This window comes from Schistocerca serialis, chromosome 4 (assembly GCF_023864345.2).
Source record: "Schistocerca serialis cubense isolate TAMUIC-IGC-003099 chromosome 4, iqSchSeri2.2, whole genome shotgun sequence".
NCBI classification, from domain to species: domain Eukaryota; kingdom Metazoa; phylum Arthropoda; class Insecta; order Orthoptera; family Acrididae; genus Schistocerca; species Schistocerca serialis.
The window spans coordinates 702,686,669-702,705,222 of record NC_064641.1 but is presented as its reverse complement, the minus strand read 5'-3'; the positions used below and the strand labels follow the sequence as shown (position 1 = coordinate 702,705,222).

Below are 18,554 nucleotides of genomic sequence, written 5' to 3'. Positions count from 1 at the left end.
GCTTACCACCAATTACCCTTAGATGAGGAATCCTATAACATTGTTGTCATCTACACACCTTTCAGATTATATAAATGCAAGAGCCTTCAATTTGGTATTTCCTTGGCGCTGGCATTTTCCAGAGGTACCTGGAGCAGCTCACACAGCCCATCCCAGCTTGTGTCAATTATCTTGATGACATCTTGGTCACCGGCCGTACATGCCATGAGCATTTGCAAAACCTCAGTACCTTATTTAACTCCCCGCAGGCCGCAGGCTTACACTGTTGGCTGGAAAAGTGTAGTTTCTTTCAACCGGAAGTTGAATACCTGGGGCACTGACTCAGAAGGATGGCATTTGTCCATCGGATCGCAGCGTCATGACCATCCCAAGGATTTATCTGACCTCCAGGTTTCTTTGAGCAAGGTTAACTACCACTTAAAATTTTTACCCCCGGCTGCTGATGTTGCACAGCCCCTCAATCACTTGCATCCCAAAGGGGTGTCTGTCACCTGGACTCCCACCTGTGATCAAGCATTTGTCTGCTTGAAAACTACTTAAGTCCGATCGTTGCCTGACTCCCTTCTCTCTAGATCGCCCCTTGGTTGTGGCAGCCAATGCTTTATCCTATGGTATTGGGGCAGTCCTGACTCACAGGAATGAGGGTGTCTCAGAACATCCCATTGCGTATATGTCCAAGACACTATCCCCAGCACGGAGGAACTATTCTCAGATTGAGAAAGAGGCTCTGGTGATTGTGTTTGCCATTCCAAAGTTTCACATCTTCCTGTTTGGGACAAAGTTCACTCTCCTCACTGATCACAAGCCTTTGATTACCCTATTCAGCCCCCACATGCACCTCCCAGAGTGAACTGCTCAACGTCTCCAGCATTGGGCACTGTTCTTATGCAATTACACTTACGTTATCCGATATAAGCTCACCTCTCAACACTCCAACACAGACACCTTGTCATGCCTCCCCTCGTGCCCTGATCCCAAGTTTGACCAGCAGGAAGTCCTCTGCTTTCACATTGATACGGCCTGCCAAGGTACACTGGATGGATTTCCCGTCACGGCTGCACAGGTTGTCTCTTTCTCCGCAACGTGACTCATGGTTGTCCCACCTATCTGACTTGCCAGTTGAAAACTGAATTCAGCCACTGGCAGCATCTCTTACACAGGCTCTCAGTTGTGGCGGGTGCCCTTCTGTTGGCCGCAGAGGCTGATGCCTATTGGGTGATCATACCGCCCAATTTGCACCACTACATCCTATGCTTGCTACACTGTAGACACTGGGGGTTGTTCCTTATGAAGGTGTTGGCTCGCCAGCATGTTTATTGGCCCAGCATTGATGGTGACATCAAACGCTTGGTCCATGGATGCATGGTGAGTGCGTGTCACCAGGCCCGCCATTAGCCATGATTTGCACCCTGGCCCACCAACCCTGGACCTAATTCATTTCAATTTTGCAGGTCTGTTCTCAGGATCGATGTGGTTACTCATTGTGGACGCACACTCCAGATACCTGTATGTGGTGGGCAGGGCGTCCACCATGACTGATGCCACACTCACGGCCTTGGCTCAAGTTCTCACCATCGAAGACCTGCTTTGTGCCTTGATCTCTGATAATGGCCCCCAATTCATGACAGCCTCCTTCCACACATTCTGTGAGGCCAATGGTATGAAACACATCTGCATCCCATTTGTTCTCCAGTGGCATAGCAGAACGACTCATCAGTATGTTTAAACAACAGCTGACCAAAGTAGTCGAATCCTCTGGCACCACGTTGGCCCTCACCTTATTCCTGATCACTTATCACAACACGCCGATTGATGGCCATAGACTGGCTGAACTCCTCCATGGGCAGCAACCACGGACCCTGCTCCATCTGCTGAAACCGTCACCTTCTGAGGCCCGCTTCCGACCCTCTGAGCACTACACCCTGGGCAGCGCTGTGTGGGCCTGCTCATATTGGGGCAAGGCTGCTTGGACTCCAGCCAGAGTCGACGCGACCCATGGGTGGCGTGTGACATTGGTACAGACACAGAAGGGGCTTCACCGTGACCCCCATAACTAATTCCTGCCTCGTACTGCTTCATGGCACCTCACATCCCCCAACACCTATTCTTGTTTGAAATGTTCCCGTGTTGTTGTAGTCTCACCATGTTTATCACTTCAGTTCTTGCTTGCTCACCTCGTGTTGTGTCCTGGTCAGTCGCAGTGTCTGTCATCCCCTACTCATTCATCTGTCCTGTCTGTTCATTGTTAGTGATACCTCCAGCAGTTCCCCTGCCTGGCGGATTTGCTTCTCCACTCTCTGCCATGCACTGCTTGCTGGTCACTCACGGCTATAACATTTTGTGCTATAATTTTTAATTTTCAGAGCAGTAGAACAGGAGCTAGATATATATCAGGTTGGCACAAATTTAGGCATTGAACTCTACAATCAAAAACTCTTTATTTGTAGGAATCAGATTAGATTTTGTCTTCAATAGAAGTTCACAAAAGTGATCATTAATCTAGATTCCTTTCAGCAAGCAATAACTGAGTCATAAGTAATATGCCTGAGAATATTTTATGGAATCAGACTATATTATGGAAAAAAGGTTAATATTCTCCCACAGTTTTATAGAAAAAGGCACCTTGTAGCATAAGACAAATTCACAGGTAGAACAATGGTGATTATGATGCTGGTGCTCATGGCAACAATGACAGTCATGAAGAGGATACAGAAAAGCTAAAATAAAATGACACTTGCAGATGCACACTTGTATCGGCACTTTTATACCACAGTCACACTCAGTGTGAAAATATGATACATGAAAGAGTACCTACGAACTTTTGTCAAGGAGGAAATGACATTTAGTCAAGACCATTGACAAAGGAAGTATTTAACAGGAAGAAAAGCTGTTATGTGGATCTTACAAAGCCAATAGAGTGACTGGTAAAGTGTTTTGTGTGGAATGCAGCTTTGCAAGGAGATGAGAAAACTTTGAGGGGTAGACCAGAGAAAGTCAGAAAAGGTAAGATAGAAAGCAAGAGTAAAAATTAATAAAAAGAGATGATAACAGTTCATAAATATTATAAGGGATAACAAGGAGAAAGAAATGGTTAGGACACTACCTAGGGAGGCAGCGCTCATTAACCAACTTTTTGGAAGGAATGGGGAAAGGAAAAATAAGAAGAGGAAGATAAAGGTAACTGATACAGTGGAACTGTAAAACAGTCCTGTAACTATTTACATTTGGCCAGAACTTTTGATAACATAAATACAAAAATTTAATATTTGTGTGAAACAGTGTCTTGTAGTGGCTGTGGTAAACACTGAAGTTTCTAATAGAGAAGAAATTAATTACGCCTACACAGGGGTGGTACAAGAACATTCTTTCACAAAAGTGATATATCATTTGGCAGCCCCCATCTCCCTCCCCCTCAGACACTGTGGCCTTTACTTGAGCTCTTGATAAGTTGTTAACACTAACTCTACATTTTGTGTTAATGGAGATTAGTTGTTTTTTCATGTAAAACAAGTTCTTCATAGAAATCCTGTAACAGAAATTAATTTTTTAATCTTATTCCAGTGCCAAATGTTAAAATAAGAGATAATTTCCATCTAAAGTAGTTCTCAAGGTCTTCAAAAACTATTAGTGAAAGCAGAAAGAATAAGATCTGTTGTATTGTTTTAGGGTCATTCCATGTCAAATCATCAGAAATTTTAGGAAATGACACCTATTGCCGTGCAAATCCTTGAAATTTTGCGTAGTGGAAGTTTATCTAGATATATTCACATTTCCAAAATGTAAATGTTGCAGGTCAATTACTTTTTCACTTATGATTAAAAGGAATTCAGGCTTTCATAGACGAGCTCCTTCATAATTTAAAAATGCAATAGTTCCCACAGTTTTTGCAGTGGAAGGTTTATTTGAATGTTTTTTTAGTTAAAGAGGAAGGTTTATATTTTCATAGTCATGCTTCTTGTAGTGAATATCCATCATCTACATTTCAGGAAAAAATGTAAATAATTTCTTTTAAGCAAAATCCATGTATGGACATTATAATTTTGTTAAGGCATTGCCCCCTCGTAGATACCTTTGAAAAATTTACATATTCCATTATGTCACACAAAAAGAATCAGTTTGTAGAAATAATGGGGAGTGTGAAAAACAATGTTATTATAACAGAAATATTTGAAGTTGCTAATTCATGACTACCATTGTCATCACTAAATTGCTGAAGTTGGCTTCACTGGATTTCCCTAGGAACAAATCATATCTCAGAACAGTTTTATTGCCACTACATGTATTGCTTCATCCAGTTCCTTTGTTATGAGTCGTGTTCACCGAGCGTGCGGTTCTGAGCTCTTGTACTGATTTGTACCCAGAGTCAATTATTGGTTAAAAATTCAATTGTTGCAGTTTTTAACTATTCACTCCAAAACAATAATAATGTGAAATACTTTTGTAATGAAACAATGGGATAGAATGATTTTTCATTATTTAATTACTTTTTAGGTTACACCAATCATATTTTGAATTATTTACGACAAATATTGATTTTATGACTGAAGCAGTATAGAAAGTACAAGTAGGCAGTGTTTTCTTGGACACTATCTACAAGATATATATGATAATGCCCTGACTTGTGTGGATGAACTGACCAATGAAGAACAAGAACTTTTATTATGGCGAAGCAACAGTCATTCATACTGTGATTTTAAGGGTTTCATGTGTGTGTGTTAAACACAAAGACACCTGCACAAATTCTCTCTACATAGTAAAATTTGCTGTGATGTCTTCAAGCGCCATAAATGATCTGTTTCATCTGGATTGCATGAAATTTGTTTAGAAAAGGCAAAGACCTTCAAAATGAGAGGCTTTAGCGGTAATCCTGGGGATAAAATGTGCTCAACCTGTATCAAACTTATTAATGAAAAACAAGCAAGTGACAACTCATCACCAGACTATATAAAAGACAGTAATGTGAAGTTGCAGACTCCTGAAAAATCTATACTCAATACTAGCTCAGGAGTATCTCCTGCAAAGTTGCATTCAGTTGCTCGGCATAGTCAATATGCAGCAGCCAAACGAAAATTGGAATCAGCAGCTGGGGCTCTGAAAACAAAAATTTCACATACATATCAAGTTGAGCTGGCTGCTGATGCAAGCACTATCCCTTACAGTGATTTAACAGAAATGGAAGAAAAGGCAAAACATCATGATGAACTCATGGACAAAATCAAACAGAAAATTGAATATGCAAATAATTGTGAAAAAAATCAGTTACTTACTCTTGTGCCACCAACTTGGTCTTGACAGAAAGTCAGTTCCAGATTTCAGGTTTCTGAATATTTGGTACAACAAGCAAGAGCTCTTTTAATGGAAAAGGGTATTTCATTGATGGCTGAGCAGAAAAGAGGAAAGACATTGCCACATGATACAGTGCAAAAACTAAAGAGTTTTTATTTGGATGACGAAAACACAAGAATAATGCCTGGGAAAAAAGACAAAGAGAGCACCAGCAAAAATACTGTAATAACTTCAAGTTGAACAAATATATTTCAAGGAAGATGCAATACATGAAAGTCACAGATCAAGTAAACAGAGTAAGACATATGTACACTTTAACAGTCAAGTCATAACTGAATCCAAGTCTAGCGGCCGCTGGCTGGCTGGCATGTGGAGCATGTAGAGGACATGCGTAAATGTGCGGCGGCACTTTGAAAGATCGGCAAGTCACAGCACTTTTCCCCCCTTTGAATTTTTTGCACAGGTCTTGATGGAGGTGGCCTGTAGATTGCTAACATCCAGAGGTGTTGTTTGACTGGCCGTAAAGTCTCGAGGAGGAGGCTTCCTGTACGGACGGAAGTGTCCCCAATGATAATTGGTCGAGATGACAGGAGACGTGGGGGTCGAATCTGCTAGGGCTCTGTGCACCAATCTGCCCGTTGCGGCAAGTCTGGTTGTTATAACAGGAGACATGGGCAATGTGTCCGCGTCCGTAGGAGGAGGAGGTGAGTAGAGTTGATGGTCATCTGGTTCCTGCATGGGCACGTCTCCTGGTGGCGTCAGTTCTTGTGCTGGCACCGATATGATGGTGAGAGGACTGCGTTGTGAATAATGAGAGATTCTAGTATCCCGAGCATCAGTTAGAGCCGAAGGTGGTGTAGCGGCATCCGGAACAGGCGTTGCTAGCACATGAGGCCGAAGCTGGTCCAAATGACGCACTGCAACATACGTGTCCATCTGGATTTCATTCAGGCGTCGGCCACAGTGTCGTAAGATGCAGCCAGGACTCCATTTTGGCCACCTGCCATATCCCCGTACCCATACAAGGTCGTCGGCGGTGAACCGGCCAAGCGAAGGCACCCGCAGCTGTGAGGTGGAAGGCCGCAGAAGATGAAGTAGTGTGTGGGGCTGTCAGCCATGTAAGAGCTCAGCCGGGCTATGGTCGCCCATAGGGGTGAAACGGTAAGAAGCCAGAAATTGGAGAAGCGCATCATCAGCAGAAGAAGTCAGGAGTTTCCTTATCTGAGCCTTAAATGTGCGGACCAGTCGTTCAGCCTCACCACTTGACTGTGGATGGAACGGAGGGGCTGTGACATGCATGACACCATGACGGGCACAAAAATCCGCAAAATCGGAAGAGGCAAATTGCGGACCATTATCAGTAACATGAGTAGAGGGAAGGCCTTCCAAAGAGAAAATGCGAACTAGAGCATTTGTGGTTGCCGCGGTGGTAGGCGACGTGCAACGGACAATGAAAGGAAAGTTAGAGTAGGCATCAATAACGAGAAGCCAGTAAGTACCTAAAAAAGGTCCCACGAAGTCAGCATGAATACGCTCCCAGGACTTCTCAGGTGAAGGCCGTGGTGGCAAAGATGACTTCGGGGCGGCGGCCTGTGATGCACAAGGGCCGCAGGCAGCGACCATGTGTGCGATTTCAGAGTCAATGCTGGGACAGTACACATGACAGCACGCCAGAGATTTTGTGCGAGAGACACCCCAGTGCCCTTGGTGAAGGAGGCGCAAGACCGAAGCATGCAAAGACGCAGGTACCACAACACGTGGTGAAGCATTTTCGGTGGAAAGGAGGATAACACCATCCCTAGCCGTGAGGCAGTAACGCAAAGCATAGTAGTTCTACAACAGATCAGAAGTCTTAGCAGACAGACGATCTGGCCAACCCTTCTGAATACAGCGTAAAACCCGGGAGAGGGTAGGGTCAGAACCCGTAGCAGCTGCCAGCCGGTCCCCAGTGATGGGGAATCCGTCCACAACCCGCTGCTCGGCAACATCCAGGTGGAAACACAAAAGTTCTTCCCTATCGAATGCCAGATCAGGACCCACAGGAAGGTGAGACAGTGCGTCAGCATTCGCATGTTGAGCCGTCAGCCGAAAATGAATCTCATAATTGAAATGAGACATGTAGAGAGCCCAACACTGTAGGCGGTTTGCAGCCTTGTCAGGAAGTGACGTTGATGGATGAAACAAGGAAACAAGTGGTTTGTGATCTGTAACAAGATGAAATTTGGATCCATAGAGAAAAACACCAAACTTATGAAGAGCATAAATAATGGCCATAGCTTCTTTTCCAATTTGAGAATACTTTCGTTGGGCATCCGTGAGCATTTTGGAGGCATAAGCAATGGGTTGTTCAGAACAGTCAGAAAAACGGTGCGCAAGGACTGCACCAACCCTGTATTGAGAGGCGTCCGTGGCAAGAACAAGATGTTGGCCAGGTCGATAAGTAGCCAGGTACAGGACATGTTTCAGCATAGTCTTCAATTTCTGGAAAGCCGCATCACATGACACGGACCAGTGAAAAGGCATATTTTTATGCAACAGGCGATGCAACGGCTGAGCCACCGAAGCAGCAGACGGTAAAAACTTGTGATTGTACGCTATTTTCCCCAAGAAGGCCTGCAGTTCCTCAACAGACGTAGGGCGAGGAAGGTCATCTATCGCAGCAACAGTTTGCTGAAGTGGACGAATACCATCCCGAGAGAGTTGAAACCCCAAGTACGAGATAGATGCCTGAAAAAATTTTGATTTCTGAAGATTAAACTTAAGACCGGCAGTCTGCAAAACATGAAAAAGTGTGCAGAGATTTTGAAGATGTTCGTCAGTGGTGGAGCCAGTGACAACAATGTCGTCCTGGTAATTTAAGGACCAGAAACTGCCAGGAAGCAGCGTCGAGAGGAAGTTGATGATAAGCTTCTGACAGATCAAGTTTAGAGAAATACTGGCCTCCAGCAAGTTTAGTGAACAATACTTCAGGTCGAGGCATAGGGTAAGTGTCGATAAGGCATTGAGCATTTACAGTGGCTTTGAAATTGCCACAGAGGCAAATATCACCAGTTGGCTTAGCAACGACGACGACGACAGGAGAGGACCACTCACTGGAAGTAACAGGAAGCAAGACCCCTGAAGCAGTGAGACGATCCAGCTCCCGTTTGACCCGATCACGAAGGGCCACAGGAATGGGCCGAGCCTGAAAAAAACTTAGGCCGAGCAGTGGGTTTGAGCGTGATATGAGGCTCAAAGTCGCTTGCACGGCCTAACCCAGGAGAAAAAAGGGACAAAAATCTCGTCGACAAGGAATCCAATTGAGCATAAGGAATAGCATCAGAAATGATGTTGACAGAGTCATCTATGGAGAACCCAAAAACGCAAAAGGCATCGAAACCAAAAAGATTCTCCGTGTTACTATGGTCGACCACAAATATGGGAACAGTGCAAACGACAGATTTGTAAGATACCTCAGCATCAAATTGTCCCGAGAGAGAAATCTTCCGTTTATTGCAAGTCCATAATTGCCTAGTGACAGGTGACAGGATTGGAGAACCCAACTGAAGATACGTCTGAGAATTGATGATAGTGGCAGCAGAACCAGTATCCACCTGCATGCGAACATGTCAACCAAGTATTTGGACAGTGAGGAATAACTTCCCTGAAAGGGAAGAAGTACGATTGACAGACAACACAGAATCAGAATCAGCGTCATGTTCATGAACATCATGTATGCGGTTGGATTTGCAAACGGATGACACATGACCCTTTTTTTTACATTTGTGACATGTGGCCCAATGTTGTGGACAATCTTCTCGTGAATGTTTCGTAAAACACCGCGGACATGAAGGAAGTTGCCATGGGTTTTGCTGCAGTTTCTTAGAGGTTTGTTTTCGGTTAGGCTGAGGCTGCGCTTGGGAGTGTACTGCGGCCATGTCGGCCGGCGGGAACATGCCACACGCTTCGTCAACATCACACAGAGGTTGTATTTCCCCAACGTCGCCCCATGCCTCTATTTGCGCTCCAGCGGAGTGAGAAATTTCAAAAGACTGAGCAATGGATAGTACTTCATCTAGAGTCGGATTTGTCAACTGAAGGGCACGTTGCCTAACTTCTTTGTCGGGTGCCGATCGGATAATAGCATCTCGTACCATGGAATTGGCATAGGATTCTTTGTGAACTTCAGTAACAAATTGACATTTTCTACTGAGGCCGTGAAGTTCAGCAGCCCAAGCGCGATAGGATTGATTCAGTTGTTTTTGACAACGATAAAAGGCAACACAAGAGGCTACCACATGCATTTGCTTTTGAAAATAGACGGACAGAAGTGAGGGCATTCCAGCAAAGGACAAAGATGCAGGATCTTTCAAAGGAGCCAATTGCGACAACAACCGATACATTTGAGGTGAAATCCATGAAAGGAACAGAGACTTACATGTTTGTTCGTCCGCGACATGAAATGCCAAGAACTGCTGTCGAAGACGTTTTTCGTAATCAGGCCAGTCTTCCGCCACCTCATCGTAAGGAGGAAAAGTAAGTAGAGACAATGACGAGAGACGCATTTGATGCCGTGACGAAATCATGAATCGCATTTGTGAGAAGCGTTTGCTGTTCTATGAGACCTCGCAATAGTTGCTCTAAAGTGGCCATGGAAACATGTGGGTCAACAATGGAAAAGAAAAATCACTACCTTCTCGCCAATTGTAATAACTTCAAGTTGAACAAATATATTTCAAGGAAAACGCAATACATGAAAGTCACAGATCAAGTAAACAGAGTAAGACATGTGTACACTTTAACAGTCAAATCATAACTGAGACCAAGTCTAGCGGCCGCTGGCTGGCTGGGCACTTAGGTGGCGTTGCTCCTGCTGGCTGGCAGACAGCGCCGCATGTAGAGGACACACGTAACTGCGCGGTGTCACAATAAATACCTATGAACAAAAGCATCTCATTTTAAGTAATTTAACTGAACTGTATTCTCTCCATATAAAAAAAAGATATCCTGAAGACAAAGTAGGATTCTCCAAATTTGCTTCTCTTCGACCAAAACAGTATATAATTGTAGGATCATCAGGAACACATATTGTATGTGTGTGAATTTACCACCAAAATGTTAAATTGCTTCTAAATTCCATTTCTATGAAAGACACATACCAAGATCTAATTAAAATAATAACATGTGATATAAATAATCAAGCCTGTATGCTTTGTCTGTGTGAAAAATGCCCCACCAATTCATTGCTTCAAACCCACTTAGAAAATGAAATAGAAGACTATGATCCTGATGAGATGATTCAGTGCAGTCAATGGGTATCAACTGATAGAATGACTTTAAGTGTTCAAATCACTTCTCTATCAGAATTCTGTGACACACTAATTAAGAAAATTGAAAAACTTACTCCACACTCTTATTTCTCAAACACAATCTGATTATCTGAAAATGAAGAAGGAAACACTTGATGAAGGTTCAGTGTTAATTTTAATGGATTTCAGTGAAAATCTCACTTTTGTTGTTCAAGATGCATTACAGGGGTACCATAAGAACAATGGCAGCTGCACTCTTCACACTGTTCATGTATATTACAGAAAGGACAAACAGTTGCATGCAAAAAGTATTTGTATTGTTTCAGATGATCTAGAACATGATGTTGCTTTGGTGTACCAGATTCAGGAGACTGCATTGAATTTTTTAAAGTGTGAATTTCCAGAAATTCATCTTGTGTATGTTGAATATTTCACTGATGGTTGTGCTGCACAATATAAAAACTCTAAGAATTTCAGAAATATCTGCTACCATGAACACGACTTCAATATAAAGTGCAGCTGATCGTTTTTTGCCACCAGCAAAGGCAAATCCCCCTGTGATGATATTGGTGGCACTGTTAAGACTTGTCACAAAAACAAGTTTTTAAAGAGTTTATAAAGATCAAATACTTACAGCTTCACAGGTATTTGAATTGTGTCACGAGAACCTGCAAGGCATTTCAGTTCTTTGTTTCAAAAGATGAAATGGTACATATCAGACATTATCTTTCTCAGCAGCTCACAAGTGCAAAAACAATTCCTGGAACACAGTTTATGCGTCACATTGTACCAATATCACCAACAAAGATTGGAGCAAGAAGGCTGAGCTGTGATACGGATTTTAGTATCGTGCATGATTTCTCAGATGCACTTCTGCCACTAATGCCAGAATGCACTGTGCAGACCAACTGCTATGTTGCAAGTGCATATGACTCTTCTTGGTATTTGGGAATTGTTGAGAGGGTGAATTGTGAAGAAGGAGATGTTACAGTAAGGTTCATGCATCCTCATGGACCATCCCTGTCCTGCTATTGGCCTGATACTGATGTTTGTGATGTTTCTTTCTCCCATATTCTGTGTGAAGTTGATATCACCACAGCAACAGGCCATACTTACTCTCTGAGGAAAGAGTCCTCAAAGTTGTTGGAAGAAAAGTGGTTCTCATACAAAAAAATATTATCTAAGCATCAAAGTGTCTTGTCACATGTGTTATTCCGAATCAGCTGGGGTGCAGATTGCAGCACCAGCATTTTGTGCAGTGTTGAATATATTGGCTTTGACGTTTTGTTTAAATATTATAAACAAAATGCTGTATATTTTTACATTGAATTAATTTGGTTATGGCAAAGGTAAGAAAGTGTTCGTATGTCATGTAATGTACAAGTTGCCCTATATTTTACAATGTGTAATTTCATTTCAAATATGTGATGAAATAGCATTGAGTTTCTTGCCAAGGGTAAAATTTGACCCCAGTTAGATGAGGATTTAATTATAAAGTTTACATTTCAAATATATTTAAACTAACTAGGGCAGTCTTTGATACTGAAGTCTGTGGCAGCTCATAAAGAAACATGGAACAGTGTTTATTGGAATGTCTTTTCTTCATTATCATGTACATGATACACCCTGTACACAAATTTTGCACTTGGGAATTTCTGGTGCCCCTCTCAGCTTGGGGCCCCAAGTGGCCGTTTTTTGCTTAATTTGACCCTGCCCTTGGGGTTTCTGAGGAAGCAGAGCATCATTTTGACAATGACACCAGATAGGAACTATCATCTCAGCAATTTGTCATGTGAGAGAATGCATAAAGATAAGCATCCATTATGGGAAGGAACCACTGAAGAGTCAATAGGCACATAAAAAAAGAAGTTGAATTTTATATCTCAGCTTTCAAACTTTCATTTTTCTACAGTGACAACACACTCACTCGTCCAACCACACCTTCATTCTTCCAGCACTAGAAACTGATAGGGTAAGTGGTTGTCTCAGCTGGTGTTGGTGTGATGAACACAGAAGAGGCAAGGGATTGCAAGGGGTGAACATAAGACAGAGGGAGTCTATGTATGGAAGAGGTGAGCTGCGGTGATCAGCTTTGTTTTTATGCCTTTTAACCTCTCAGCACTTTCTCTACATGATGACTATTATTCATATTCTACCCCGGATTTCCCAGTCTTCCCTTACTGTGGTTTTAAATGTGCATTTGAATGTAAATTGAAACAACATAATCAATTTCTTGTAATGCACATTAATTATTTCAAACTATGACAGTTCAGTATACTCTACAGTTTCCCTTTACTTTGCCCTTAGAACTAATGATTAATGTTGCAAATATATTGATTCATATGATGACAAAACTTCATGCCCACTTAGAAACATTTCAAAAATTGATACGTCACCTTAAGTAAAGAACTACATCTGTTCTTATTTCCATGCTATAATTGCAATAAATTACCCAGAAGGCATAATAATACAGAGCAATTGAGTTATTTCCCAACACTTGAAAATCACTTATTAAATATCAATGAGGTCATGCAAATATTAAACTTGGGAAGGTAAGTAGCAGCTTCTTAGTGTTGTTGATGGATCACCACGTGGTTTTTTTTTTTTTTTAAAGTAATTCCTTAACTCTTAAGTGGGACCTCCATTTTTTTGTAACACGAATGGGCGTGCAGTGCACTTTGTACACATGTAAAGAATAGCTGCCTTTATGTTACCAAGGTAAACATGTTTCATCAAAATCACAGTTTAACTTAATTTAATTCAACAATGATAATGTAACATTCTGTAAGCTAAAGCATTGGTTAATTAAACAATAATAAAGTAAACTAGATCACACTTTTGGTGCATACAAGTATTACTGCACAGTAATGACCCACTTGAAACATTAAATGCCACAATTGCTTCAGATCCCAGCCAACCATGTATTTGATTAGTAATTATTTTGTAGACAACTACCTCATTATGGAATTGTGCTGCTGGCTCATAATCTGGGCCATTTTCTTGCATGGATCATAAATTTTTTTGCATAGCTCACTGTTTGTTTTATGTTACTGCTTCTCATTTGGATGCATGACAAAACAATTTATCACTTCGTTAGTTAATGCAATAATTAAAGAATGGCTATGGACTCACAATTGTAAACAAACAATGGAACAGTACAAGACTATGCTATTTGTGGTTGGCACACTTTATACATAGGCACGCCCATTTGAGGGTTAATGCCAATTTTGCTATGTTAAATTCAGCCTATTTATGTAGAAGTAATGTGTAACACTATGTTGTTGTCTTCAGCATGAATACTGGTTTGATGCACTTACCCAGGCTATTCTATCTTGTGCAAGTCTCTTCATCTTTGCATACATTAAAATCTGCTTACTGTAATCAAGCCTTTTGTTTCCTTCTACAGTGTTTCCCCTCATGCTTTTCTTCATTATTAAAGTAATCATTCTTTGATGCCTCAGAATGCATGCTATCAATCATCCTTTCTTCCACTCAAGTAGTACCAAAAATTTATTTTGTCCATGATTTGAGTCACTACCTCTTCATTAGTTATCCCTTATAATCAACCCACCTAATCTTCCGCTTTCTTCTGTACTACCACGTTTCAAAAGCTCTCATTTCCTTCTTGTCTGAATTGTTTATCACCTAAAAGACTTTCTAATGCTTAAATTTATATTTGGCCATAAAAATAATTTTCTTTTCAAGAAAAGCTTTTCTTCTTAGCATCAATATAGATGAATATCTTGAAACCTAAAAATTTGCTCTGTCCATGTTCTGTACTTTGTATCTAAAGCTGAACACCTTAATACAGAAGTGTGTCACCTTTACTGTTTAACTTTAGTAATGGATATGATACTCTTGAATTTCCATGTTATTTGCTGATATGTTTCTTTCCCTTAATAATGTGAACTTATTTAGATATAGTGTGCAGTTCTGAATTTTTCACAAAATATCCATCTATACACTTTCCTGTTTCTTGGCATCACACATGTATTATATGAACACTTGTATCATTATAAGAACACTGCCATAATCATTTTAACCATGTATCATCTCATCTCCATTTTTGACACTCTGTGCTCAATGTATGACCTACAGGATTAATAAAATTACAATTACAGTTACATTTCATATCCAAGTTGCTTCTGCTATCACTAGTTATTTGCTCTCCAAGTAGCAAAACTTGTCCAGTACTTTCAGCATCTCATTTTCCAGTCTAATTCTTTCAGCATTCCCTGAATTAATTTGTGTGTAGTCCATTATCCTTGTTTTTGTTTTTAATGTTCATCTTATAATCTCTTTTCAAGAATTATCCATTTCATCTCTGATTGATCTTCCAAATCTTCTGCTATCTCTGACAGATTTATGGTGTCATCAGCTATAACTAAAGCTTTTATTTCTTCTCCCTGAACTTTGATTCATTTTCTAAATTTTTTCTGGTTTTCCTTTACTACTTGCTCTACATTCATATTGAATAATACAGGGGATACGTCACAACCCTTTCTCAAATCTGCTCAACTGCTGCCTCCATGTTATGTCCTTCAATCACTGCAGTCTCATTCGTGTACATACTATAAATAACATATCACTTCTTGTATTTTCTCCCTGATAACCTCAGAATTAAAAAAAATTGTATTCAAGTTAACAATGTAATCAGAATGAAATGTTCACTGTGCAGCATAGTGTGCACTGATATGAAACCTCCTGGTAGATTAAAACAGTGTGGCAGACCAAGACTCAAACTAGAGCACTTGTCCACAAAAGGCAAAGGTCCTGAGTTCGAGTCTTGGTTTGGCACATAGTTTTATCTGCCAAGAGGTTTCGTAACGATGTTATGTCATGATAGTTTATTGCTAATACAAAGTACATATTTATTACTGCTACTTTTCCATATTAACACATATTTCTGTGCTTGTTCTCTGTTCTTGAAGATTCTTCTTTTACAGAACATGATGAATGAATGAATCGATTGTGTTATTGAGTCAGAAAACAAGGTGTTATTTTGTATAGTGACAGACTAAGCCTGCTGGAGGCCCGTAGTGGCAAAATTAAATGAGGCCCCCACTCGGCTTAGAAATAGATGTATTTGTAGTGTACATTTAAAAAAAAATTATTAATACAGAAGTAATGGCTAACAAGCAAATCAATTATTTATGATTAGTGTACTCTGTGGTTTAATAACTGTAATATACATACTTAAAGGTATAGACATAATAAAGAGGAGAACAGGAAAACTGCCTTTTATTTTATATGTCTATAAAGAAAGCTGGTACAATTAGAATATCAGTTACTTTCATAACCTTAGTATGAGATAGTGCTTATTATTGATATTATTATAGTACATGTTTTTGTGCCTTTACTTTACTGAAATCCACAGTAATCTGAAATCTATTTCATTTGCAACTTTTCTTCCACTTGATAAAATGGACAGATTGGTTAGTCATTCTTGATTCATCATAGAGTGAAGATAATTGTTTATTAGTTTCAGTTTAGAAAAACTCACACAAATGACCAAGAAGTATTGGATTGTAATTGGTGTACATGGTAATGATTCTCTTAGTCCCATTTAATAATAAACTGAATGATTTCTGGGGTGTGCATCTAGCAGCAATATCCACATTCATATTGGTTGCACATATATGCCTACAATACCTTTTTATTTCTTGCAGCACCTGCCCCTTATCACACTCATCATAAATTTGTACCAGATTCTCCAGCGCTAGAGCCACGGCGTTTCATGTCGAATAATTGTGTGTAGCACATAACTTGTTATCACAGTACAGTGTTTAAGTTTCATGCAACAGTTTACAAAATTTCTAAAAACTCTGAACAAACCCCTTGACAATTGACAGAGCTCGATAAACAGGTAATCAGACACTCATGCTTGTATTTTGCATTCTATGGGGCCTCTAACTGCAAACTGCCTCTTATTTATTGAACATATTTTGACCATGTTTGGAAGTTGGTTAAAAATGATCTGGCATTGGGGGGGGGGGGGGGGGGGGTCTTCAAATACCAAGACAAATTTAGAGGCCTCCAGGATCAGAGGCTCTGGCAAGTTGTCCATTTTTGTGGATATCTAAAAATTGTTTCCCTGATCTGTTAAACTTTCAACTTGTTATTGAGATGTTGATGGCAACCCATTCCTTTTGCCTTTGCAAAGATATCCCAATTTCCTTGAACTTCTGTACCCACTCATAAATGGATTGTGTGTAGGTGGAGCCTTGTTAAAAAAAAAATGTGGTCCTTAGTTTTTGATGCACTGTGGTTATGGATTTGCTCTTGCAGAATTCCATCACTAAATGTCTTCTTCATTGATCTGTATATCATGTTATTGGAGATCACTGACAAAATAGGAGAAAAAGCTTACTGAGTTGCTGTTACCATACACATAATCATATAATACCTTACCTGAATACAAAATTTCTTTACAACCACTTCTACATCATTTTGAATAACTCTGTATTTGTTTTAAATTGGTATTCATGGTAGCATTCTTGATAGCAGGTACAATGTACTGCGTGACACAGAGGAAGAATCTACAGATACAAATGTGTGGAATCCTACAGCAGAAGAGGTACACCATCCCATGACTCCATACAGGTCTGGAACTAGTCATCCACTGTACTGAATATTGGTGAAATATGATAGGGCAGTGATGTTACAGTTTGTAAATGCTGTGTAACCACAGCTAAAATATACCTGAATGCATATAATATCACCTGCATAACTTACCCTCAGGTGAGAATCATTGTTTGGTGAAACTAAGTAATCATTAAGAACATATCATTCTATTTCTTGTGCCCTCTTGTTCATTTAATCTGTTGAGTGATCTTCTGAGAGAGGACATTGTACTAGGCCTAGAAAAGGGAACTTAAACTTATTTTATATGGAATTATATTTGTTAAAAATAATAAAGTATTACTTTGAAATGCATATAAAATTATTATTTTTATTCTTATCTTCCACTTCATGTTGTCTGATACTTCTTCATTTGATTACAAGACAACCTAAATAGTTGTAGTGTACATTAAAGTTAAATTTACGTAGCCAGTATTGAGTGCGGTAGTCTTCAGTCCAAAGATTGATTAGATGCAGCTCTCCATACTCGTCTATTCTCTGCAAGCCTCTTCACAACTCTGCAATTTTTACTCATTACACTTCCCTCCATTAAATAATCCAAAAAATTATTTGCACCACACAAAAATAGTTGTCAGATTTCATAATAAAAAAAATTCGATTGCAAGGTTTCACATAAAATGCAAATGTGTATGTGATGACATGCTATCAATGTGTCACTAAATCAGTTGCTTTCAAATGTAGTTAAACAGCTGAAAGACAAACAAACTCTGCATACATCGTCAGTAAAGGAATACGAACCAATTGTCTCTAAATAAAAACATGAATGAACTTAAATAACATTATTGTTACAACTAAAAATTACAGGTAACAAGGAAATGTATCTTTACATGAAGACAGTGGTGTTATGAAAGAGTAACAACAAGAAGACTTCACTCCTTACATTGTTTTAAAAACAGAAAATGAGAAAAAATTAAACATAGATACTTATAGTACAATGAGACAAGTTTTGTTAGAAAAACGATCAGATCACTGACATTACGAATACAGTAATTTGCTATATTGCTCCCTTGAATGGCAAAGACAATGTCTGTTTCAGATCTTGGAAAAGTCACTGAGCTGCATTACCTAGGGGCTGTTCTTTAATTACAGTGTTGGTACATAGCAGCAGCAGCAGCAGTAGTAGTAGTAGTAGTAGTAGTAGTAGTAGTAATTACAAAGTTACATTTAATCAAGTATCAAGTTACTTTATCAACAAGTGTTTGGAAGTTGTCACATAATAATTTTCTCTTTCATGTAATTATTTTTCGACAGTTGATGTGGAAGATGTGATTCTCTTACCATAACATTTGGTTAAACAAGGTAATAATTATGTATTGCTAAACACCTTGGTAACAGAAA

General features: G+C 39.9%; 1 protein-coding gene across 1 annotated transcript in view; it reads left to right on the top strand.

Moving 5' to 3' along the window:
- Positions 1-18,243, top strand: part of LOC126473214 (uncharacterized) — a 121,355-nt gene extending 103,112 nt beyond the window's left edge. The window contains exon 5 of the mRNA XM_050100125.1: positions 17,079-18,243. Coding sequence (XP_049956082.1) covers positions 17,079-17,205 — 127 coding nt within the window. The 3' untranslated portion in view covers positions 17,206-18,243. The remainder of the gene's footprint in view (positions 1-17,078) is intronic.
- Positions 18,244-18,554: the final 311 nt, after the last annotated feature.